This window comes from Melanostigma gelatinosum (genome assembly GCF_949748355.1).
Source record: "Melanostigma gelatinosum genome assembly, chromosome: 8".
NCBI lineage: Eukaryota > Metazoa > Chordata > Actinopteri > Perciformes > Zoarcidae > Melanostigma > Melanostigma gelatinosum.
In genome coordinates this window covers 20,225,575-20,252,890 of record NC_136641.1, presented here as the reverse complement: position 1 = coordinate 20,252,890, position 27,316 = coordinate 20,225,575, and the positions used below count along the sequence as shown (strand labels likewise).

The 27,316-nt window shown below is 43.3% G+C and overlaps 1 protein-coding gene across 1 annotated transcript in view; it reads left to right on the top strand.

The window, feature by feature from the left end:
* The first annotated feature begins 591 nt into the window (after nucleotides 1-591).
* LOC306781123 (arf-GAP with coiled-coil, ANK repeat and PH domain-containing protein 3-like) overlaps nucleotides 592-27,316 on the top strand; it is a 55,054-nt gene continuing 28,329 nt past the window's right edge. Inside the window, exons 1-4 of the mRNA XM_079273818.1 lie at nucleotides 592-769; nucleotides 22,129-22,186; nucleotides 25,094-25,213; nucleotides 25,847-25,900. Of these exons, the coding sequence (XP_079129944.1) occupies nucleotides 723-769; nucleotides 22,129-22,186; nucleotides 25,094-25,213; nucleotides 25,847-25,900 (279 nt within the window). The 5' untranslated portion in view covers nucleotides 592-722. The remainder of the gene's footprint in view (nucleotides 770-22,128; nucleotides 22,187-25,093; nucleotides 25,214-25,846; nucleotides 25,901-27,316) is intronic.

Sequence of the window (27,316 nt, the reverse complement as noted above, 5' to 3'; positions counted from 1 at the left end):
ACCTCATGCAGAGGGCTGAACACGTGTTGCTTTCATATGCTTTTCGGAAATCTGAATTTTCACGACTTGTGTGCAAAACGACCTGTGTGCAGCTGTTTGACGGAATTTGATATAATCAGAGGTGGAAAGAAACAAAACACATTTTCAACATTTAAGCGATGTGCACATGAACGCATCAACAATCATAATTGCATAAGATATATGGCATTCTGCATAATGAGTACTTTTATTTTTAGGGTATAAATATTGATGCTTATGGTTTTGACTTTATTTATACATTGATATTGTTTACTAGGCTACTGATTACTTCTTCCACAACCGGCTGATCAATAAATGTGGGGGAGTAAAAAGTGCAATAGTTCACTCTGAAATTTGAGTTAAAATATTCAGTGTAAAGTAGAAGTACCTCCAAATTTTACTTAAGTACAATACAGGAGTAAATGTTACCTCCTTAGGTCATGTTAACGGCTTCAACTTCGCCGTAGCACGTCGCATAATTAAAATCCGAGTTTAGCAGGAGTACGTGAAGGCAGCATAGGGTCCAGGACTGACTGAGGCAGCTCCGGGTCCTCAGAGCGGGACTGAGTGAGAGACTGAACCGCTGCAGGAGCAGGACACGGCGGGAGGAACGGATACTTACACCGCTCTCTAAACCTTTGCTCTACACCCGGGACATGAAATCCCTATTTTAACCGCGTTAAAAGTTAACTCTCCAGCCCAAAATGACGGTGGATTTTGAAGAATGTATTAAAGATTCACCCCGGTTTAGGTAAGAGCCTGGACACCTCTGAACACTACATTTGTTCGTTTTAATTGCTGAACGCAACAATGTATTCGCATGCAATACTTTGTTACGGGTTTCTGGTATTTCTGTGCGGGTTAATTCACATTATTTATCCCAGACATCGCATGCTATCTTTTCCTATGTGTCTTCTCTTATGTGTTGCTTGTTGGACTTCAATCTCAGTGGGATTTGAATATCTTTGTCCGATAAATGGTGTCTTTTATTTTCTGATTAGTCTACAGTTCTGGGACATCGGTCAGATTTGTGAGTAATTTCAGCCTGCATGTCAGTCATCTGTTACAGTAGGCATGAGGATGAGCAATGCAGCCTTATGAGTTGTCACATGGGCAGAGTGGGAGATCAAAGTCTTGTCTGTTGGTTCATTTTTCATTGCTTCTTCTCTTTAAAAAAAAATATCATCCACTTGACCGTTCAAATGGTGTCCAGGAGAACACTGTAATCAAAAAACATAATCCAGAATAATCAAAGGTAATGGGTGGAGATGGTTATCTGTATTGGTTTCCCTTAGAAAGATGAGCTCCTGCTCAAAGGGATGCAGTTCAAAGTGGAGCTGCAACTACGTAATTATTTCTCTTTCATTATTGATTCATCAGTTACTTGTCAGGTCTATAAAATGTCACAAAAAGGCAAAGAAATTCACCTCACAACTTGTCTGACTCATGAATGAAAGTACTGAGTATTTTCTAATTTAATTAAGAACTGAAGTGCAAAACAATCAGATTTTCTGAGAAAGTTGAGTTAGTCTGTGCTTGTTATTATCAATTTGGACGATGTATTTGTGTATCAGGATATCTCTACATATGATTTCATCACAATGTGATTCCATTGAAAGATGATACATTATCATACTGAGTTATCGCCCAGCCCTACCCCAATTAGACATCGTTTTATTGTAACGAGCCTGGTTTAATCTTGAAAAAAAGTCTCAATGCATCAAATATCTTTTACATCAAATCTTTATCTGAAAAGTACCAACAGCTGTCAAATAAACTTAGTGGACAAAAGTACTTTCTACAGAAATGCAGTGGAGTAGAAGTACAAAGTAGCATAAAATACCCCAAAAAGGACACTTAAGAGTATTTGAGTAAATACTTTCCAACACTGCACTTGTGTGAGGGCTCCCCGGAGATAGAATCTCTGCTCCCAAATAAATCAAAGACTTCCAGACTTGGCCGCAGCACCTTAATGACGGCCATCTGGGTCGGAGAGAGGCACATGTCAGGAAACGCTGAGTGAAGAGTATTTGCACTAACCTTCTCCTTCCTTGTTTCACATGCTTAAGCCAGGAGGCTCCAAGCTGCATGCTAAAGAGTCATTTAGAGCTCACTGTTTCTTTTTTGTCTCTCATGAATGGGTCGATAAAGTTCCCTCTTATCTGACTGGAGCTGTGCGTGTGGAATGAAAAATATGTCTCCTGTCTCACTATCTTGAGAGATGCTCTCTGTTCAGTCATTGTGCGCTTTCCCTCCACTTTATGTTGAGAGTGTTTTATCTGCTTCTCAGGATGTTTAACTGACTAGAAGAGATGCTAAAAGGGACAAAGTAAACACATGTTCTTGGAAGCCACTGAAGCCTGTAACTGTGTTTTTTCAGAGAGCATTCAATTGGTTTCCTTTGTGGAGCTAAAAGCAGCACTATGTTGCGTTATGTAACAACCCTGGAGGTGGATGACTGGAAGCAAGCAGCACGCCCAGAGTACAGGAAAATGAAGGCTTTTCACTGTAAGGATTGGCATGACATGGCGCTTCCCACATGTGTAAAATAAAGGCCGGAAATCAGTTCCCAGTTCCAGTTCCATGCCAACATGATGAATAACCAAGTCCTGTTCAGGGCCGAAGATCTCTTGAACAAATTCTATCTGTGTTTTGTCTCTATGGACACCACGACTCGGACAGATGTCAGTTTGCAACCAGTGATGCTCTCCACATCTGTTTTTGAGAACGTGGTCTGTGATGATTACACGGCTGCAGGAACTTGTGTGTTTGTATTTGCTCCGGCACAACAGTGGCAACACGCAACGTTTGAGCTGTTTACTCCCCACTGACATGTTAGTTCGAGGTCGCGCTCGCATACTGCTTCGGCTGTAGTTCATGTGAAGTATGCCTTTTTAAATCGGCTAACTTTGAGCACTATAAAACACATTATATAGCTTATAGCTATCGCAGGCATTTAGCAACTACTTTTAGCTTTAGTGCGTGTTGTGATTACAGCTCCTGAACCGCCATGAATGCCTTTTAGTATTTATGCTGAACTTGAGAGGATTTTTCATGAACACCCTTTTCAACGGTTTCACGTGGTTTTCAGCAGCCTTGCTGGTCCGTTCATGTGTCTGAGCAGTCCTCCAGCAGAATATAACTGTTGTCCGGAGAGCTTCTTGCTTCCGCTGAGAGACTCTATTCTCTGGGTCTGAATGGCCCGGGGCAGACAGCCCAGATGATCCTTCCTCCCTTGTGAACAGCTGGGGGGTGGAGAGCCGAGGCGAGGCCTTCATGGTGATGGGGTTTGTCATTGAGTCACTGTTCAGAGAGCCCCGACAGGCTGGGAATCCAAGGCCAGTGACCTATGGCGCTCACTGCTTGTGAGTCTCCAGCGTCTGTGAGAGAATGACTGGATGGATGGATTTGTGACACAAAGTCAGATGACAGGGTGAGGAGGGGGGGGGGGGGTGTCTATGTCAAATTCCAGGAGTTTCCTGGTATGAAGGAATGCAGAGCATGGAGTGAAGACTTCTACCGAGTTCAGTGCATTATTGTTGTTGAAAAATAAAAACGCATTACTGATTTCCAGCTGGTCTCCATCACATCCATCAATATGAGTGTTCTGTTGCCCATAAAGCCTGTGTCCTGTTTGGCTTCGATTTAATGACCTCTGCGTATGATGTCCGCATCAGACTCATTTAACTCCACCGCCGTCTTCCCCCCCCCCCCCCCACGCTTGTGATTTTATTCCGCTATTTAAATTTGCATCTGTGTGCTTGATTTAATGAGAAAGAGGCGCGGTGACGCAGCCCCGTGGGCATTTCTTAAAGGGCCGCCGCCCACGCAGTCTCTGTGGACGGCAAGGTGTCACACCTGGAGGATTAACGTCCAATTCCGGTGTCATCCTGAGGTGAAGGACTGCAAACGGATGATACATATCAGGCAATATCATTTCTTAATCACAGCGTTGTGTTGCCCTCCCACTGAGGAGGCGCTGCGCCATTAGCTGGGAAGGCTTTCGTCTCTTTAAAAGGAGATCGGATGAAGGGCTTTTGCCAGTTGGAGCCTGGGAGCTCACCACGCTCCAAAGCATGTAGGGCGGCTGCACATAGATTACCAGAGTGTGTGAAGGGACATGCACTCAGTTGCCAGTTTATTAGGTACACCTAGCGCAAACTAATGCAGTCTAATGCAACAGTGCTGCAATAAATCCTCATTCATGACCTTTATGATGTTTACGAGGGGCGTTGATGCCACTTCATGATCATTTTGGAGGGTTTAGTTTGTAGATCATTTATTTAATCTACCCATAGAAACACCTGTCAGCAAAGCCAACGATATAACCTGTTGTGTTAGATCGCATTAGTTCGAGCCAGGTGTAAGCCGACCTGATAAACTGGTAACTGAGTGTATGTCTTCGCAGTAAACATAAACTCAAAGGGCAGTGTGCAACAGATGCGCAAGTCTTCAGGGTTAGACCCAAACAGTCTATGGTTAGACCTCAGGAGGTGGATTGAGACCGCTCAACGGTTATAAAGGTCTGGCAGAAGTGGATCCTAATGACAAAGCATGGTGGGTCACTGGGTTTAGGCTTTGTCTGCAGGGATGAATGTGCTCGGTCTAATTTATGTGTTTTTTTTTGTACAAATGAAACCGTTCTAGTTCTAGAGCCTCCAGAGAAGGCTCCCAGGTCCAGTCGTTGTGTAATGCTTGATCAGAACCGGTTTGTGAGACTCGACCGCTAAATGGCCACATATGACGGCAGAGTGAAAACTAGAGAGAGAGACGCAAAAATCATTCCCGTTTTTCACTCACTCACCACTCTAGAAACTTAGCAGTTTACCATCCAGTTGGCAGCAGAAACTTCCGACACAGAATCATTGTTACTTTTCGTCATCACTATCATGTGTAGGGTTACACAAACGTGGCGGATTGCATTATGGGATTGTACATGCCATCGACACTTTTTTGTTGTTGTTGTTTAAATGCTGAAAATTGAGGGCACTCCATCGTAAATAAGGAGATGCATCCCAGTTTGTCAAATTAAGCGTCACTCCGTTTCTACTGGTCGACACTTCACTTTTGAAACTCTTATACAAAGTGTTTTAATTTTTAAAAGTATTCATGCTGTAGAGATAGCAGAACATGAGGTAATGGACATTTTTATTAATTTATACAGTGCTGCATAATGTATTATACTGTGTCTATGTATGCTGTATATCCAGGAAGTTAATGGTTGATTTGTGTAAATGCAGATTAATCCCTGGTGAGATGCTTTGGGATGATGTCATCCCTGAGCCTTTTGTACTGAAGGAGGGGGGTTCACTGCATGAGCCCCGGCTGTCCCTCTCATTTCATCTTCAATGAATAGCAAGACGTTTCACACACTGCTCACACAAAGAGCCACGGAAAGCAGGGTGCTGCATGCCGAAGGCTGCTAATCTGCTTCTGTCGCACATCCTGAGAGGTGACAAAAGACCTCGATCGGTCGGCGCACAAACACGGCAAGAGTGTGAACGGTTTATTAAGTGCGATGAAATCTAACGGCCAGAGCTCAATTTTTTTCTCTCTTTCAAATCGGCCATCCGGTGTTGCCACAGGTTGCGCAAGCTGCGCCGCAGACATTGAATCAGCACTATGGCAACATCCTGAGCCCGAAATGATGTACGAGTTGTAGTAACTTGGCATTAGTATTCCCATCACACAAACCGTGGTGGATGAGACCAGCAATGACTAATGCGAGGCAGGGCAGTTAGAAAACAAGGGCTGGGCCAGTGAGGGAAGTATCACACACGCACACACGCGCACACGCACACACACACACACACACTGAGCAGATTTTTAACGCTGATTTCTTTTGTTTTCCCTGGCAGATTGCATTATGGTAATAGGGACCAAACATCTGATCTCAATTCTGTATGGCTGTACAAATCCACTTTCCCCTTGATAAGTAGGAGTCAGGCTCCAATTTGGCCAAATCTGATCATGTGTTTTTATCAAGACGGGAACATCTAGAAACACAACTGACATGCTGGAAATGTGTGTATTAGAGCATAGCTACAGGTTGCAGGCATACCTCATATTTGGATTAATATCTGTGCACCTTCAACACTTTCTGACCCCGAACGGAGGGAGTTAAGCCTCAGCTGCAACGTGACTCCATGGTGGGCTGACGGTTACGTGAAGTGGACTGTGATTCTTAATATAAACAGTCTGACGAATGTTCCTGGTAGATTATCCATACAATAAAGTAGAGCTGTCCGATGTACCGGAAAGACTTGCGTAATACAGAAGTAGCTTTGTTCTTTCTCTGTACATCACAAATGGTTTTGGGAAATATGCTCATTCGCTCTCTGGTGGAGGTTTAGATAAGATGATAGATCCACTCTCACACCTGTCAGTTAAATATGAAGCTACAGATGTTCCTAAATAGGCTACAGTTGTACAGAGCTGCTGTTTCCAGTCTTTATGCTCAGCTAAGCTAACGGAACGCTGGCTGTAACCTGACAGAACCCAAAAGGGAATTTTAGAAGCAGTGCAGTTGCATAAATGTCAATTCAAAGACCTGATGAGCTGCAGAGGCGCTTCCAAGTGTTTCAGCTTGAGCCAAACATTCAGTTTTATCCTGGGGTTTTATGAATCTGCTTCTTACACAAACAAAGAGGAAAAAGGAGACAGAGAATAACAGAAACAACCAGGGTTTGAGTTCAGTCAGAGGCTCAGCTGAAGACAAACACAAAGGCAGCTTAACTTTTACACCTTAGGTCTGTACATCTGGTAAATTGGCTGTTTTGGACAATTCAACACAGACTGCACAAACACATTTAACGGACAGAAATTCAAGACACATTTCCAAAAGAAATGTTGCTTCAACTGCTTTGAGAGCGTGGTTTGTTTGAAATGCACTCCTTCATGAGCGTGTGACCTAGAAACATTACGCAGACGCGCATGCTTTAGAAATCTGATTAATCTGCATCAGGTTTTCTCATTAGGGTAGCAGCGTGTTCGGCCTGGAATCTATCACACCGCCCGCGTTTTGCATTCAACATAGAACACTAATTGGAAAAATACCCAATTTCCTCAGCACATAGCGGCTGCGACTCGTGGTCCGTCGCTCAGCTGTGTTTCTAAGGCTGTGCTGGAGGAGATTTGCCCTCCAGTCAAAAGCAGCATGTGAGGTGAAGTGTCCTCTCAGTGAGACGGCGGCTGGGTTTGGCTCTTTGGTCATGGCTGTGCGTCATTTATCAGCAGACTCACAGACAGCGGACAGTATGATCTTTCTTACCACTTTCACTCTTGATAAATAAGATTGCACAAGGAAAAAACAGGAAAAAAAGTTATTTTTGATCTCGAGCGGGGAAAGTGTCCAGGTGTTTCAACATCACCCCGCGCTACATGTCGATCACCCCATGGGTCAGCAAATGGGATAAAAGTCAGGATTTTAACGATACAATTGTGTGTTTGTGGTCACCTGAGGTCATATAAAAATGACTCTACGGCCAACATAAATAGTGACAGTGAAGCAGATATAATAGGAAAAATCATCGGTCTCCACAAGCACCCGTAGCTCCGTCTCTACTCCGTTTTTGAAATGCTGAATCACACGTGTACAAGCATCTGTTTTTGATTTGTTCCATCCCTCTCACTCCCTGCCTCATACACTCTCTTCCCCTTTCCAGTCCTCCTTTGCCTTCCTCTGTGTGCGGGGGCAGACTCCTGGTCGTGGCTGGGCCAGAACCGGGTCTAGGGACAGGCCAGGAAATGCGTCAGTCTGCTGAAATTTTAAAAGCAGGTTCAAAGTAAAGGGCAAAACCCGGGGGAGACGATGTGTGCGAGGAGGTTGCTGACTCTCGCAGTTATGACAGCCAGATCTGAGTCACAACATAAATCCCATGAACAGCGTTATTGAAACTTCAATGACGGCCCACCGGTGCACATTAATCATTTGGGGTCACTTTTCAAGCACAAATTCAAAGCATTTGATGGTTCTGAGTCATCAAAGTTGTTCTCATTGTTGTCTCACTGTCTGTTTGTTGTGGTTCTCCCTGGAGAGTGTGGTTTTTGGGCGAAATGACCAATGAGCCCTGACTGCTTAATTTTTTTCTCTCACAAAATTATAATCCTGCTCTTTTCTTTTCTCACTCGAGTCCGGCATAACTGCAGCTGTAATTCTCCAGAGTCATTTTCAGTGCCATGTTTCGGCATTGATAACTAAAGAGCAGCCAGCTGTTCCATGCTTCGGTTCTCTAAGCTCTGCCATTGTTTTTTGGACAATCAAGTGTCATCACAAAGTTTGTGGATTGACCAAGGAAGATTGGCAAAGAATGGCTGTTATTGTCTTCCTCACTTCTATCCACGTTTAAAGGTCCCATCTCAGGTTGAGCAACAAAAGCTTCAGGCTTTGTGGTCCCTGTTTTCCCAGTGTCCTCCCTGGCTTGTTGTGCTTCCTTGCTGAAAGTGTCAGGGTCCGCTTAGCTCTCTACTGGTTGACACAGGAGCCACATCAACATTCAGGTCCATGGACTGATGGGAAGGGGTTCGCAGGTCAACGGAAAAGAGCCCGAGGGTGACGTCAGGGCCGGGTTGCTGACTTCAGATCAAAGGAAACACCTGGGGAAACCCCGACGGAAGTGACACCTCTCCTCTTCACTTTGACTTGTCTTTCAGTCAGCTGAAACTGACACTGTGACGTTCGCACGATGTACGACCAAGCACCAGCTCCACGTGCTAATCTAAACCATGAATCGGCTGTCTGGGCTGCGTCTCCAAGGCAGTTGTTTTAATTTTGGGATCAAGTATAAAACAGCACTTGGAAGCGTTCTTGTTTCGCGCCTGTTCCGAGTGAAAGTGATATCGGCGTAATTCACATGGAAGCCGCCTGAGCTGTTGTACCGACAAGCAAACCATCTCTCAAGCTTCCAGATAGGAAAGAGCTGAATGCTTCACACGTCTGGTATGCCTTTCTAGTGCAAGCCAAGCTGCATGTTTAGCCCACAAAAATGCTGGGAAGGCTCCCGGCTCAGCCCCACCACATCGCGCCTGTGTAGGGATTTTCACAGAGGGATTTCTGCTATTTCACCAAAATGTCAGGGTGTTACACTGACTGGCTCACTGTGAGTGGCGCTCTATTCTGCTTGCCGCTTTTTTACCCCGACAGTCTGGTGTGCTGCCCAGAAAAAGGCCGTGAGGAGCTTCACGTCTGTAGGCTTTATTGTCTTCCTCCTTTCAATGGAACATTGTCCAGGCTGCTTCTCACAGCCCAGGCCTCTTCTGGATCCTGTGTGTGTGTGTGTGTGTGTGTGTGCGTTCTCTCATACGTCCCAAATATCTTCATTGACATATTTGTGTGTTGCCGTCATCTCGGATCACCCTGAGTTAACATAAACCTGCGCCGCCAGCCGAGACCTCTCATATCCTGACCTTTCTCCCGCCGATCAGCGGCGTCCCTCTCCCCCACCCAACTCCTACAACACTGGTGTGACGTCGAACACATCCTCTTGCATCCTATGTAATAATAAACACACACGATTTGAGACCGTCCATTCAAGTCCGTTGCCGGGAAGGCTCCCACCTGAGATGGTGCACAGGAATCACTCGCAGACCACACCAATTCAGTTGTTAACGGTGGGGAGTGGTGTAAATGCCACTTTTGCTGTGCTGAAAGGGTTAATCCATGTCACATTATCTCTAAATGACCATCTTTGTTGGCTCCCTGTCTGAAGTGTCATTACCCCTTGGGCTGTGCTGGCCTAATTGCACGACCCCCCCCCCCCCCCCCCCCCCCCCCAACTGCCACCATAGCTGATGGGGGATGGATGGAGTTGGCATTGCATTGTGCATAGGGGAAACACCCAGCTGGTTTGTGAAAAAAGCCCAAATCCAGCCGATGTTAAAGGCCTTCTCTGTGCTGCGTGCCAAATATAACAATCCGCGATAAGACTTTTGTAACCGGAGGCCCCCTCAGTCTGGATTGCTTCGATGTTCAAACCGAAAACAAGACAGGAAGCTAAGTCATTGCATCTCAACAAGTATTGGATGCAAACATCTTACACAGACATTCATGTTCTCCAGAGGATGATACCGACTTCCTCCTAATCCCCTGACGTTTCATTTAGCAACACAAGGAGGTTTGCTTTTTGTTTTTTAGTGAAATGCCTCGACAACAATCGGCTGAATTGTCGCTAAATTACATTGATGATTGAGCTCGTGTTAAAATTGGCATCAGTTAATCTTTTGTTGATTGAGTAATTAAATAGCCAGCTAATTGTTTCAGTACTTTAAATGTAAATCCTTTCTGTACGGCCCTTAGGCAGCTTACAGGTTCTTGCTCAAGAAGAGCAGAGAGATCATGTGGTATATTAGAAAAAACAAAACAACAATGTGATCTTTGGTCAAGTCTAGTTCCAGACTGTTGCATCACACCAGCAGTGGTTTATGTTCACACAGATGTTTGATCCATTAAATAAGTGAGTGTGAAAGCAGGATTGTTGTTTCTTCCTGTGTTGATATCAAAGAGGGAGTTGTTGTTTATGCGTTTTCCAGAATGACGTCACCGCTGACCTAGGGCTGCACAATTAATCGAATTTTAATCGCGATCACGATTTTGGCTGCCACGATTAAATGAGCACGATCGTCTGCGATATTGATGTTTTAAAATGCGTGCTCTGTTACATATCAAATCAAGCTCTTCCTCAACTAACAGTCAGCCGACCACCAGGGGGAGAACGAGTTGGGAGGTGTCATGCAAGAAGAGCAGCGGCAGTATCAAAGAAAGAAGTATCTGTCTGCAGTCGAGTAGAAGAGTAGAGAGACAGACAACAGAGCAGACGGTCACGGGTGTCGTGTGAAAGGTAAATCAAATGTCAGGAGCAGAAGGCGAGGAGCTAGCCCCTCGAAAAGGATCATCATCCGTTGTCTGGAAGTGTTTTGGATTTAGGGCAAGTGATGTTAACCAAGAACAAATCACATGCACAGAGTGCGTTCGAGTTATGTCTGCGCCGCATAGCAATACAACTAACTTGTTCAACCACCTGAAAAATCACCACAAACGATGAATGCATTAAGGCAAGCTAGCGTTACATCACTGAATCTCCGTCCATGTCCAACGTCAACCCAAAACCATAACAGCGACCCTGCATAGCGCGACAGCGTCTCCATCCACCTCCCAAAGACACGCTGAAATAACGGCTGCAATTTCATTTGGCCAAAGACGTGTGTCCAATAAATACTGTGAGCAACAGACATATTTATTTTTAGTTTGCCCTTTATTTTGGGGAAACATTTTATTTGTATTTTGCTTCAGGTGATCAGAACCGTATACATTTTATTTTGATGCAGAGATGTGTACATTAGCTGGACTGTAGCACAACATGGAAGTGAAAGCAGTGCTCTGTTGATTTCATTTTGGGTAAAAAGTGTTGATACTATTTTATTCATATTTTCCTTCTACGGCACTGTGATCAGGACCAGTCTGATGCAAAAAGTTGCACATTAGCCAGAATGTAGCACAACAATGGCAGTGGAAGCAGTGTTCTTGTTCATTTAAACGTGCAAGAAATAGATGTTGTCCCTAAAATGAATGAATAATCGTGATCAAAATAATCGTGATTATGATTTTGGCCATAATCGTGCAGCCCTACGCTGACCCGACAACAGCTCAAGGCTGCGCAGGACTCGGCTGGCCGCATTCCCGTTCATTGTCTCTTTTTATGCATTCCAGTTCAGCTTCCAAGAACTTTGCTGACAGCAGGAAGTTCAGGAGGGGAGCAACACGGCTGCTGCCAAAGTCACTGTAAATACCGTACGCTGAAATTGACGGTTGCATTTATATAAACGTCTGTGTTCTCAGACGATATTGTTCTTATTATACACAGATTTATCTCGTTGTCTGGACTGAGCGTCATCACTTAACTGATCTGTATAATCTCATGTATCTGGGGTTGTCGTGTTCAGTACAGATTGTTGATGTATTAGCAGCTAATGGAGCTCTAACCACAAAGCACCCCAGAGGCTGTTAGGAACATGAATAGTTGTGTAGAAAACTGCTAAAGTACACAAACTACTAAACATTTGTATCCTTCAATGCAGTATTAAATTCACAGTCTTAGGAGAGGACATGCAGTCACCGTCTACAGTCAGATGCCAGGTTGTTTGACTTGCTAATCCTCCTACAGCTGACAGGGTTCATGGTGGAAGTTAAAGCCCTGCAAGGAGAAATACTTTTGTCAATACTTCAAAAAAGAGTCATAAAAGGTGCTTCAAAGTCTCATCGTAACTCCCAATGATAGAGGTTTGTTTTAAGAATAGGGCTGGAACTTTTTAATGTGATTTTAAAACATCTTGTTTTGTCCAACTTACACTCCAAAACCATAAAATATTCAGTTTACAATGATATGAAACAGAGAAAATCAGCTACTCAAATTTGAGAAGTTTAAACTGGCAAACAATTGGTATTTATTAAACTAACCTCTAAAATTCTTCAGCATTATTTAAGAAAATTCAACTTATCCAAACAGGGATAGACAACATTTTGCTGTTTGACTGATGCCAGGATGTACCACCAAACAAATCCCTCAGCAACGAACAATACAGTGATAATCTAAACAGCTCAAAATGCTCTGAAAAGATGCTTGTTATAAAGGCAACAGGGGAAGGTACACAGTTTTCAGTTGTGTGTGGGATGTGTTGCTTTTAGACACTTTGGCTCTTTCCTATGACTGTCTTCAGTGTTGAGATACATCCAGCTGCCTGACTACAGAAAGAAAGGCGATATTGTGCAGAAGACGTCTGTTCCACAGCTGATCCGTACTCAAAGCTTTGAAATATTCGTGGAAAGGCTGAGACACGAAAGAAAACCGTCACGGTTCCAACTTCGACGTAGCAGGAGAAACTTCCTGCCACATTACTGGTTTCTAATTGTGGAGTTCAAGCATGTGCAATTCTGCTTTAACATTCAGTTAATAACTCCGACTTTACTTGGGTCGTGTACCCTCAAATCAATCTGTCTGAGCAGATGCTAAAATTAGATAATCCAGATGTTTTGCCATTTGTCTGCTGCACAAAATCCCAGAGCCAGACGAGTTATAAATGGAAACTATTCTCCTTCTTTTAGACATTTGAAAAAAAATCTCAGTGGATGACTTCAGTGGCAAAGAGCCTTTTATCATGTTGTAGCTCACGTTGACATGTGTATTTATTCGTGGTTCAACAAGCCCACAGTTTCGGTTTGTTTTGCGCGTTAGAGAGAAGAAAAGAATATCCATTTATAATGTGTTTGAACTGATGGAAAGTAATGAATGGTATTTCTATGGTGTATGAAGCCATACTATTAAATATTACATCATTAGTTTAGTGTTAGTCTTGTATTAATGTAAAAGCAGGATTCTACTGTTATAGTTGGTTGAAATGGAGCTCATTTTTAAAAACACTTTTGTAGAAAACCCCAACAATTATTATTTTCATTATGAATTAATATTATGATTAAGTGACTCCTTCATATTTGTTTGTTTTGTCCAACCAACAAAACCTCGAAATAGTTAAAATAACTAATAGAAAAAGCAGCAAATCTTCACATCTGGAACCATGAAATGTTTTTGAATGAAACATTACTCAAAAAGGTTGCTTATTAATTTCCTGTCACCCTATTAATGTTAATAGTTTCAGCTGTACTTGTATTTACTGTTGGGTAGTTTTAATTTAAAACAAAACGTCTTCTATTATCAGCTCTTTCTGTGTTTTGTGTGGAAATACCAATATTTCCCTCTGAAATGTCGAGGAGTAGATGTATAAAGGGGCATGAGAAGAAAATATTCAAGAAAAGTACAAATACCTCAAATTTGTACTCGAGTGCAGTACAACAAGAACTGTCTGTATGTGGCCTTGGTGGATCTGAATGTGAACTGGCTGGATTTAAAAAGAGCGGGAAAGACAACTTCAGCTGTTGCTCTTGGTCAGCAGCTCTCTCTGTCGCTCTCTCGCTGTCTCTCTCTCTGACACGTTATTCTGAAGCAAAAGGGGTGAGACATGCTCAGGTTTGTCTGTGTTGGCATGCAAAGCCACTTCTCTGAGCTGCCTGAGCCTGGAGTTTGATCAGACGGGGGGGAGCTGAGGGCAGCTGCTCGCTCCCCAGGGGTCGGGTCACTGCGGGGTCAGGAGTCAGGCTTTGGCAGCCAGTATCCACTGTAGGTTTGCACGAGGGAGTGAATTGTGAAAGAGCTGCTAGTACATTTACTTTTGGCGAGGAATATTGTCCAGAGGTTTGAACGATTATGTCATCCGAATGTCTTCGAATATTTTTTCTTTTTTAGCCTTGCTCATGTTTAGTCTGCTTCAGTCCAGACTGAAATATCTCGACAACTTTTGGATGGATTGTCATGAAATTTTGTACAGATATTTGTGGTCCCCAGAGGATGAATCCCTGTGACTCTGATTTTTCCTCTAGTGTCACCATAAGGTTGGCTTTTTGCGAATATTATCCGTCCAGGGCTTTTTTTGTGAAAAGTAAGACCGGAAGACGTGGAATAGGTCTGCGCTACCTTTGTTAAGGTTAAAAGGAGTAATAAAGTTTGCTGTCTTGGTTTGGATTGTGGAGCCTCCGTGTTGTTGTTTCATGAATGTAGGCGCAACTCAACCCGTTCCACGCGGCTTCATGGGTTGATGCCTTTATTCGCGTTGGAAAGCTCAGAAAAATCAACCTTGCTCCGAAAAGGCTCCGTATAATATTCAAGTTGTGTGTGTGTGAAGGTTCTCATGACAAAAACAGCAGTTCAAAAGAATATATTGACATGCCAATTAATCACATGGAAAAAAATCCCCTGGTTGTGTTAAGACCTTAACTCTCAGCAAGAAAGCAAGTAAGTTTATTTCCAAAAAAATGTCAAACTACCGTATTACTTGAGGAGGAGGAGGAGGAGGAGGAGGAGGAGGAGGAGGAGGAGGAGGAGGAGGAGGAGGAGGAGGAGGAGGAGGAGGAGGAGGAGGAGGAGGAGGAGGAGGAGGAGGAGGAGGAGGAGGAGGAGGAGGAGGAGGAGGAGGAGGAGGAGGAGGAGGAGGAGGAGGAGGAGGAGGAGGAGGAGGAGGAGGAGGAGGAGGAGCGCATCAGGGTTGTTGATTTTGGAGAGGTCGTGTGCATACGTATTGTCAGCCAGACTCAAATTCCCCTTTTTCCTCCTCTTTCAATCTTATAATTTTCCCTCCTGTTCTTTCCATTCCAGACGACTCTCTGGATGAGAGATTTTCTCAGGTTACAGTATGTTCAGCTGAGCTCCACATGCAGGTACTGTACATTTCTGACATTCTATCCAAAGTTCAGGCCCTGGGGAAATCCTGACAGAGGACACGACAGCCTGAGGTGTATGATTCCAAAAACTAAGATTCATGCTTTCAGGTTTGGCGGACCGACACCTTGTTGACTTCACTCTGTCATTGTGAAAAATGAGACTTTGGAGCTCTGGGCTGCTTAGAGGCAAGATGGGTACACTTGACTCACTTGGTACAACAGCTGTGCCCGTCTTCTCCCTGGAAAGGACAGTAGATGATATTGATAGATGACAGTCCTGCATCCAAAGCCAGTGATGAAGGTGCCCTGTATCACAAAGCATGTTTACTTCTGGCTCTCTTTGGGTTAACATTGGTGAAATTGGAAGACCATCTGGCTCAGTTAACTCTTTGGTTTCCTATTTGACTCATTCATGTAAAAGAGGCAGAGTTGTTAATTACGTCTTACCGATTTGCATTTCAGACACTTTTTCGGCACAAGCAAAAACAAAACTGCAGAATTAGGTTAGTAGAGTTAATTTCAACCCTCCTGCATAATTATTTTTTGAATGCCTTGCAGTAGATCCACTATGTCCGAGTCTCATTCTCGTGAACATGTCATCTCAGAACCTCCTGGAGGGAATCCCTTCAAAATTTGGCACAAATTCATCCCGGACTCGAGGATGAAGTGATTAGAATGTGGTAGTCAAAGGTCACCGTGACCTCACAAAACACGTTTTTTGGGCCATAACTAAGAATTCAAATGCTAATTATAGCAATTTCATTTGAGACAGACATGGACGTAAACTGCAGCTTGTCTGTTTGGCGGAGGCATGCTACCGTGAGGCGGCAAGTTTTGATGCAGACATAGCGGTACAAGAGTTTCTGTCCTCGTTAGTGATTCACAAGGCTTTTCATTGCTGTGAGAGAGGGTCGCCTACACGTGTCCTCATGCTTAATTAGACCTGGTTTTTTTAGGGGCTTCTCTAATGAGGACAAGCTCCGTCAGATGGCAGTCGGGCGCGTTACTGTTGATTCAGTTGCTGAGAGCCTTCAGAGCAGTGAGGGGTTCGGCTTTCATCCTGGCAAATTTAGACGACAGGACATCGGACACACGCTCTAAAAGAAAGAGTGAAGTAAGTCATGTTTTATTTTTGTCTGTCCGACAAAACAAGTCGTTTTAAGGCATCTCAACGGGCTCTGGTTACCTGTGACGGGTATTTTTCTGCCTGTTTTCTGAAATTCTACAGACTAAATGATTGATTGATGATCGATTCATTGTTTGATCTAGAAAATGTCTGAATGTAGTGAAACATTCCTATTATTGAGAAACTAACACATCTCTTGTTTTGTCTGACCCAGATTTGGAAGATCTTTAATGATATTAAAATAAATTATTGTTGGATTCATCTATTAGTCCACTGACAGAAGTTGACAGCAGTTTTAATAATCGGTACATTTTTAAGTTGAAAGTTCTTTGTCTTCTGTGATTGTATATTTAATATAGTTTTAGACTGTCAGACAAAACAAACAATTTGTACTATTTTGTGACATTTTATAGAACAATTTATTCAGGGAGTATTCGTCAAATGAAAACAATCACTATAAGCCCTACACATGATCATTATCTCTGTTCATTTCTACTTGTAAAATAAGGCTGCAATGAATGATTATTATTATTTTCAATTAAGTCTTAAAATGTCTAAAATTCCAGAGCCCTAGGTCACATGTTAAACCTTTTTTTTTTTTGTCCAACCAAAGTCATAATTGAGAAGCAGGAACCAATTCATGTTAATATAATTACTTAAAATGATCACTTATTGACATTGCAATCAATTAATTGTCTGTAGATTGACTTATTTCAGCACTAATGTGAAACCGTGTGACCCCAAAAGGTTGGAAGGTCCCGTCCTCTCCTGAACTCAACACCAGACGGTTTCTTCTCACACTTGGCAGAGATCACACACTCGAGGCCCCCGTGAGGAAATAGTCTGCTTGGGAATGTTGGTGGTCTCAGTATTAAGTCCACTGAATGAGTGGGTGGGCTGGGAGGAATTGTCTGCCGATGAATGTTGCTGTAGAAACGGGGCTTGGTCGATGGCTGCCACTCAGCTGTTTTGGCTATACACACACATGGTTGGCACAGTAGGTCAACTTAAGGGGGGGGATGGGGAGCTGAGCACTGTCCTCCACTTGTAGAAGAGCAACAAGGCGTTAATATACTGACCGCACATGAGACGTACACGTCAGCCCCCGTGATGGTAGCAGCCCACTACAGACTGGTGCAGAAATGTGAGCGGTGTCTACAGTGCGGCCCCGAGCTCTCGGCTCTTTCAGAACAGAAAGCAGGCTGGTTTTAAGTCTGAAGGAACACATCTAAGCTTTCAAGCCGAGATAAAAGCCTGGGCTTGTGAAACAATAGTCAGGGCTTTGAGCACATGGGCAGAGTATTACGGGAGACATTTGAACTCCCTCTGCACCTTAAATGCATGAGGATTGGGTTACGACAGATTATGGGGCGGTATAATTCCTTTAATTATTCGGATGATGATGTGAATGTGGCGCCAACTGGACGAGTGCAAACGTGTCTTTGGAGGTCATAATGAGCTATTGTAGCAGGAACTGACTGTTCGCTGACCAGTTTACCAGGCACAGGTAGACAAACGCAGACTTCTAATTTCTTGCCAGCAACCATTAATTTAACATTTCATCAGTGTTATTGTACTGTACTTGTACTGTTATTGTCTTTATTGTGCTGCTAGCTAACTCGTATCAATAAGAGAATCCTGTAAAAGGTATTTTAATCATGCATGTCTTCATGCCTACATACATGATATCGAGGCTGAAGCTACATGTCTCAGGCGAAACGTTAACATCCTCACCAGCTAATGAACCATGTAGAAGACATGGAAATAAAAAGCTATTTACCGGCTTAGCTTGTTCATCTTACCAAAGAGTATTTTTTCAAGTGACTGTTCCAAGAGGTGAGGCTTTGAGGATGAACACCAACCAGTGAATTTGTGTATAAATGTGATGCTGCTGTCTTGGATAACGTTGGTTGCAGTTGCTGGAGTGTAAACGTCCTCAATTTTGGCTCTTTTTAGTTTTGGTTTTGGAAAAGCTTTAAAAAGTCTTGTTCTAAATATTACTAAATCCAAAGCTTGACAGGCTTGCTGTGCCTAGTTAAGGTTAAGTGGTTGGGGAGGTAAGATATTCATGAGTGACTCTGAAAATGTACTGGGTAGGATTGGCATTGCATAGCCAGGGGTGCCTCCTCGACCCTGCATTAGTTCATGTAGTGGTCTGGAGGAGGAGGAGAGCTGGGCAGTGCAAGGGAGCATCAGGAGCCAGGCAGCTAAGAATAACTTGAGCTGCTGTTCAATGCAGCTGAAGGTCCCAACCCCCTCCAGTCAGCCATCCATCTCTGCAATCCAGCCTCAATTAGGACACTAAAGCAATCAATATTACAAGAAAATGCTGCCATCTCTCCAGACAGGAAGTGGCTCACAATGGGGCCCTCAGACAGACGGGGCCGCCCCCCCCATCCCCCCGTCTCCAACCTCTTGGTTCCCCCTCCTCCACTCCCCTTTGTAGCCTCCTGAACTCTCCACACTGATGAAACCTTCTGTGGCAGGTTTTGAATCAAGATTAAAGATGATGAAGAGCAAACAGCAGATTGATACCAAACAGTCTGCTGATTGCTGAGGATCACTTGAAGCTCGCATGTAGTCTGCAGTCTACAGCTGTTCTCATTTGTATGCTGGCAGAGAGAGATGAGAGCGTAAGCTGACATCGCTGCATCACTCATTGTGCCCCAGCTGGCGGTTTGGTTTGGGGGCGGCCACGGCTGTATTTTAGGGGTCACTACCTGGACCCAGTGTTGGCTCCCTCCTCAGCATCCCACCTGCTCGTTCTCCCTCCAGACCACCAGGCCGCTCTGCCTGGGATTCACGTGCAGTGGTTCATGAATTGAAGAGAAATGGAGGTGTTCTGCGACTCAGACCTTCCTCTGGATGCACAGTCAGCCTGTAGCGCTGCTTAACTGCACTGTTCCATGTCACCAGCTTAATTCTGCACACAAACGGGGGCATGTAACCTCAATCTTCCTTGACATAAAAGTATTGAGTTGTTGCTTTAGTGCTGTTGAATAGTCTCCTGATGAGGTTTTAATGGTGCGAGGATGGCCCTCTCTTGTCACAGTAGTGAGGTTATTGTCTACTTAGCTTCCCTGCTCCCCCCCCTGTGGTGTGAATAAGGGTCAACTCACAACCACATCGGGGACCTCTCCGGCCCACTTAGGAGATGGTTGCTGTGGCTACGGGGCCGGGGGAAACCGTGTGCATCCATTATGGGAGGCATGTGCAGCGAGACAGGGCAGTGGGGGGGGGTTAAAGCCTGGAGGGGAGGGGGGGGGGGTTCCACACATCTGGAACAGTTAGCTGTCGCTGCGTTGAGCCACTTGTTCAGTTGCATTCATGAGCAACGCAGAGTAGATCCCGTTGCCTGCGGAAGGCAACCTGCATCTTAAAGGACCCTTCTCACCGCCCTCTGGAAAGAGCTACAGGTCCATCAAAGTGCGCACCACAAGACTAACGAGCAGTTTCACCCCAAGCAAGAAAATGAATAAAACGGCAAAATAATACATGACCTCGCCTTTTTCTCACCCTGTTAAACTTTTGTGTCGGCCCATAAAAGGACATTGTGAATCCAATAGCCCACAAAAACCTTGAATAACCATTTAAAGCATGTCTGATATTTATAACAGTGGTATGAATTGAGAGCAGGAAGATCTGGACCTTAAAACGTACAAAGCCACAATTGTAGTCCATTAAATAAATATTTTGACAGCAGGTTTTACAAAAGATGGAAGAAACCTTCGTCGTGTCAAAAGTGCTGCAGATGTCGCTGCGTCTGCTTTTGGCAAATTTAAGTAGGTCATTCACAAACTGTTCAGCCAGATCAGCGTGGCTGCTGCTGAAAGGCGCGAGGAGAACGAGCCTCCTGAAAGGCGAGAGCTTGCTAAGCTCCGCATTATCACATAGAAAGGGCAGTTTTCAAAAATGACATCAGCATTGAAAACAGCTTTGGTCTCTGCAACATTATCCCAGGGTGTGGTTGGCTGAAGGCTGTCCAGCAGCAGATCAGATGAGGTTACAACAACACACGTCCACATGTGGAATAATATGGTGTTGATTATTTTAGTAATGTATGTTTCCATTTTGCATGAGCTGGAGCTTTTGACAGATATGTCCTCTCCAGAGTATCCCCCCCCCCCCCCCCCCCTCAGATCCTTCTAAAAGGAGATGGTGAGAGTAGAAGCTGCGGGGGTGGAGGGGAGTAGAGCATATGCCATCCCCCGTCCCCTGAGCTCTCTGCAGCCTCGGCCAAGCACGCTAATCCACCCAAGGCCAGCGAGAAAGAGATGAGCCAGAGATACAAGTTTTATATCCTGCCAGCTGTGGCCGATATATATGCCACAGATACTCTCATCACAGAGCTGCTGTGTGTGTGTGTGTGTGTGTGTGTGTGTGTGTGTGTGTGTGTGTGTGTGTGTGTGTGTGTGTGTGTGTGTGTGGTGCTGTGATTCGTTTTTTTCATTGATATCTAATGGGAAACTAGTCCTAATAAAGCAAAATGTATTTCAGCCACCTAAAAGTAAGATCCTCCTAAACGGATCAATATCACTTTGAGGAAAGCATAGATCAGTTTCACTGATATGTTTTGCTGTGGTACCTCATACAACTGCTGCCAGTATATTTCTTCAAAAGCGCTTGTCAGATGTTAATGTCGTCAACCAAAAACTAATCCAAATGAAAAGTAACCATTGAAAAGGAGAACTGTGACGAATATGTATTATGTCTTTGTCAACGGACAAAAAACAAAGGGCAATGTAAAAGATGGACAAAGTGACCAATTACAAAAATGTAACGAATGAAAACAAGACCAAACTAGCTGACATTTTCTAATTAGCACTAAATATGTACATCTGAGGCAGATGGGAAGTCATTAGATTTGCATGTCATAAACCAAACTCGGAGGATCTCCAAAGTGATTACAGTTCATCCTCTGGGCACCAACAAGTTATGTACCAAATCCCATCCATCCAACAGATGGATGTCAACCTTTATGGTGGCATTCTATGAAAAGTCAAGAGGATCACCAAATTCATTAAGATGCATCCTCTGGGGCACATGAATGTCTGTTGTTGTGGATATTTAGGAGTGGGCCAAAGTGGTGGACTGTCCGTGTATTTGGTTGAGGTATGCGGAGCTGTGACTTTATGACTGAGGCTGGCCTACGATGCCCCGCTGTGCAGCAGGAAGCAGATACTAGCAGGATGAGCAGCAGGTTATCAAGGCGATACAGATCTGTTCATTGTACTCTCTTATTGACACCAGCATGTGGAGAAGCTGGGGAGCGGTGCGCTTAGGGGCCACGTCATGCAGCTGTGAGCCTCTGGGTGTAAATCACACCTCTCTCTGTGGTGCGGTTGGGTGTGGTATTAGCGGCGGTGGTGTTGACGGTGGATCGGGGTTCGGGATGTGCCAGGCAGCCATGTTCGCTCTCACGTGTCGAGACCTCGTCTGCCACTTTGTTTTGACAGAGCTGAACTGCTCCCAGGACGGCGTCTAGCTCACTTACAGCTCCCCCAAACTCTCGCCTGTTGCTGCTCGAAACATGTCTGGGTTTGGCCCCGTGCAAAAATCTCCATCTGTCATTCACAGATTTATGGAGCGACTTCATGCTTCCTGAGAACGTGGGAATTCACACGCAGATTGTTAAACGGCTGTTTTCAAAATAAGATAAATGACCTTAAAGCGATATATTTCCACACATGCTTTAATAGCTTCTCTTGTTTTTGTTTTTCAGGGCAAATATTGATGAAGTGGAGACGGAGGTTGTGGAGATTGAGGCGAAACTAGATAAGGTAAGACATTTCCAATGTCCTTCATCTCCTTGTCCACCTGGTCTTATAAAGCCATCTATACACTCTTATAAAGCTATCTGTACACTCTTATAAAGCTATCTATACACTCTTATAAAGCTATCTATACACTCTTATAAAGCTATCTATACACTCTTATAAAGCTATCTATACACTCTTATAAAGCTATCTGTACACTCTTATAAAGCTATCTATACACTCTTATAACGCTATCTATACACTCTTATAAAGCTATCTATACACTCTTATAACGCTATCTATACACTCTTATAAAGCTATCTGTACACTCTTATAACGCTATCTATACACTCTTATAAAGCTATCTATACACTCTTATAAAGCTATCTATACACTCTTATAAAGCTATCTATACACTCTTATAAAGCTATCTATACACTCTTATAAAGCTATCTATACACTCTTATAACGCTATCTATACACTCTTATAAAGCTATCTATACACTCTTATAAAGCTATCTGTACACTCTTATAAAGCTATCTGTACACTCTTATAACGCTATCTATACACTCTTATAAAGCTATCTATACACTCTTATAAAGCTATCTGTACACTCTTATAACGCTATCTATACACTCTTATAAAGCTATCTATACACTCTTATAAAGCTATCTGTACACTCTTATAACGCTATCTATACACTCTTATAAAGCTATCTGTACACTCTTATAAAGCTATCTATACACTCTTATAAAGCTATCTATTCACTCTTATAAAGCTATCTATACACTCTTATAAAGCTATCTATACACTCTTATAAAGCTATCTATTCACTCTTATAAAGCTATCTGTACACTCTTATAAAGCTATCTATACACTCTTATAAAGCTATCTATACACTCTTATAAAGCTATCTGTACACTCTTATAAAGCTATCTATACACTCTTATAAAGCTATCTATACACTCTTATAAAGCTATCTATTCACTCTTATAAAGCTATCTATACACTCGCTATGACGCTCATGTGTATTATGCATCATAAACATACTTTTTATTAATTAATAGTGAATGCTTTATAATTACTGAAGTTATAAGCACTCATATATATTTGTAATGCTTTATAGCTATAATCATAACATCAAGTATCATAATATAACTGTAATTATACAGTGCTATAAGCAGATTATATGATGTATTATAGACATGGACATTAAATCAGACCACGTTTTTAAGATCATCTAAAAAAACTCATTTGTTTTCTTTGTTTTCTCCTTATTTTACGCCTTTTATTTTCCTATTTCCTTCTTCCTACAAAGCACTTTGTTACTCTTAAAATGTTATATACATAAATAAAATGATACTATAAATAATGCTTCTATCCAATAGGGTAACATATTCTAACATGTCGTTCAGGCTATCACTTAAAGTCAATACAACCACAGTATAGTTTATATTCAGCCATGCTAACTCATGTTGTTGGTACATTTGTTGCTTATTTAAGTCTTAAAGTCCGTATGCAACATATCAATCTTCATTTATGCTGCAGAAATAATAAAGAAATACCTAAACTGTCCTCGTATCACTTCACACAAATGAATGTAAAAATAACGGGGTTTGAATATTTGCTATAGTCTGCCTCTCTTCTGTTTCATGTTAGAATGTTTGGGGAAAACCCACCGGTGCACAAAAGAATGTCAATAACCATCACAGTCACAAGTTTCAGATTCAGTAATTAATAAAGGTATGTTGTACCAGATGTGCATAAATTAACTCAATAATTTGAAGAGTACTGAGTGTCTGTCTCTGCCAACAAGTTGGTCTACGCGGGCGGAAACACAAGTGAACATTAATTCCTGGAAACGTTTTCTTTGCCGGCATAATCTGCATTGGCGTTGTTTATTTTGTAGTATATGTTTTCCTAAGGCCATTGTGTATGCTTACAGTTCCCTCGCGCTCCAAGCTTTTGCCTAAATTAGTCGTGCCAGCAGCCAACTCTGGACATATTTGGTATGTTCGGTTTGCAGGTATTAAATTAACGAGCCTTGAATTGTTTTGGAAATAATCGTGGGTTATTTTCCAGTTCTGGGAAATGGACTTTGGCACATTGTTTTTTGTTTTCAGAGTGTATTTCACACACTGATCCCAGGCCTATATCTTATTTCAACTATATTGGATGAAAAATGACTAAAAAGGAGGAATGTTGGTTTTGTTATTTCTCCATATTCTGTCACAGCATATCTTGTTGCAACAGACTTTACACACAGTTTGCCCATTACACTCAGCTGCTCGTCACCAGCATTACGATACTCTGCAGAGCCTAATCCCACACGAACATTGCTAGACGCCACTGACGGCATAATGGAAAGCGTAATGTCGCTCATCCTGTGGAAAAGTTCAGCTGAGGTTCGCTGAACCGTGACGTGGCACTCACACCGGCAGATGAGGCAGCCAGATGTTTTTCCTGTCATCCTTGGGAGAGTGTCCACTAGTTAATAGATCATGGAAGGACTCTTTCGCTCTGACGGATAAAAAATACAAACGTGTCGCCAAATATACTTTGGCAGCCATTGATATACCTGTGTGGCCTGCCCAAGTAAAGTCTCTGTGGAAAACACAGGCTTTCTACCTTCTCATCTAACTCAAGGAAGCAAACAAGCATCCTTTAAACTAATTGAAAGAATGGCTCGGTCGTGTGTCTGGTTAGCAGCTGGGAGGAAGTGGGACTTTGCCGGAGAATAAAAGGGGCTGAAAAAACCCCAAAGATAAACAACCAGATGATCCTAAAAAAAGAACAAATTCCCAGAAACTACACAGCAAACATGTCCTCAGTGTCCTCAGTGATAACGGCCCAGCTAATGCTGATATGATATGCGGTGAAAGTGATACCTGAATTTATCCCACAGCGAAATGTGTGTCTGTACTCCACAGCTGGTGAAGCTATGCAGTGGGATGATTGAAGCAGGGAAGGCGTACGTCAGCGCCAACAAGCTCTTCGTCAACGGCATCCGGGATTTGTCTCAGCAGTGCAAGAAGGATGAGACGATCTCGGTGAGGTTCTGATGAGTGCGAGTCCTTTCATCTAGCAGCCCTGAAACATTCTAGCCTTTTGATTGTGGTTTTATGAGTCATAGTTTTTCTGACTGTTCGAGTAATTGTCTCCTGGGGATTGGGACTTTCCTGCTCTCTGGGTGTTAGCCTTGCAGCTCTGAATGTGTGTGAGTAAACACGATTACTAACAGATTAGTAAGTGAGCATCAGATGCGGTCTGGAAACTTGCTTCTGGCTCGGCTCGCAGCACCAGCGTCTTGGACTGTTTCATTGCTGCTGACGTTAAGTACTATTAAAAGCCTTCTTGGCTTCAACAGTAAGACTAATTGAGAGTTTCTTATTAAAGTCGTGTTCGTATTTATAGTTTCCATTGTAAGAAGAAAGTGAGAAAGAAACTGAATTACAGTTTCTTGTCCTGTTTAAAGTTCAAGAGAATAAATCCTCCAGTTAAACTCAAGTGACATTAACCAGCTCAAATCTAGCATCACAGTTCTTTTCATATACTGCCGTTTAGATTTTGATTTCAGCTTTTGACAGTTTTTATTTGCTTCTTTTAATCTCAGATGCAAATACATCAGCTGTTCTGACCCCGTTTATTTTATGATGCTATTATGTGCTTTACATCCTTTGCAGGAGTGCCTGGAGAAGTGTAGTGAAAGCCTCCAGGAAATCATCAACTACCACATGGTAAGTCAGCCTGCTCTCCAGACTGTCCCCATATGCTGCACATACAGTGGACTGTATGTCATCCAACATTAACTGGCAGTTAAGGCCTCACGAGGGTCCCGTGTTCCTATTAGAACGGCACAGAGGCTCAATCTGAGCTGTGTTTGAACCAATCTTCTTTCACACTTCATTACTTACGTCTGTCAGTCTGTCGCTGTGTAACTGACTGTACTGTACCTGTCAGTCAGAGCTTTATCACATCATCCAAAAGAGATTAAAAAACATCTTATGAGCAGATATGAGGGCATTTTTAAGTGTTTTTAAGGTTAGAATAAGTACAACTTCAAGAAGCCTTTGTTTTGCTGAATAGAAAGAAATACTCCAGTTTTTAGTGGTCCAGTAGCAGCATAAGATATGAAATATATGTAAGCGTCACCTCTCTGTTGGTTCCAGTTGAACAGCAACAGCACACAGCCCTAGTAACGGTTACACCGTGAAGTGTAATGCAATGTGTGTTATAAACCATGTTACTATACTTCTTAGAAATTCAAAATAAAGCATTACGGAAATGGGAGATCCCAACCTGACAAACCAAAACATGCTCTTAGTAGTTGCCTTTATAACTGATCTATAAAGCATTAGTAAATAATCATTAACTGTTAATAACTCCATTAGTTACATCTTATCAAGCCCTTATAAAGGATGCCTGATTAGAGATTGGTATGATGCCGGTGTAGCTGTTGGAAACTTAACACACAAAGGAAGAGAACAGCATTGGGCAACACAGCTACCACGATAGCACTCAATTTTTATTTTAATATTTTTCTTATTCCCAGCTTTGTTGCTGTATTTTCATTCATTTACACCTTCCCCCTCACATAAACAGCGTTTCTGCTTTACTGCTGCGTCGTTTCTCCTCCCCGCCTCTAATATAACTGACCCCTTGCCCCCCCCCCCCCCCCCCCCCCGGCCGTCCTGCCTCCAAGGCCCTTTGAAGTCCATTAGCTTGAACCCGTTGCGTGGTTGTCGACGCTGTGAAGTGCAATGCGTGTGTGCGCGTGTGAGGGGATCACATTCCGTTCTGGACTCTCAACAAAGACGTGTCATCGCAAATCAGCCACTCTCTCCACCTCATTCAGCTCCAGTGTATCGGTAGAGAGAGAGTGGGGACCGGCTTTACAACTGAAGGGTTAATGGGCCCCGGGTTGCTCAGCCAGAAGTAGAGTAGCTTCAGTCGCTGCTCAGTAGTAACCCGGTGTGACCTAGACTGGGTTACATATGGCGGGGCTTGTGGGGGGGGGGTGAAGCCAGTGAAGTGGAGGTTGTAATCACAGCGCTGAAAAAGAAAACTCTGGCACGCTCTACTGCTCCAGAGCCAAAAGACAGATCGCTGACAAACAGGAGTGTGCATAAGAGGACAATAACGATGTTTCTCTG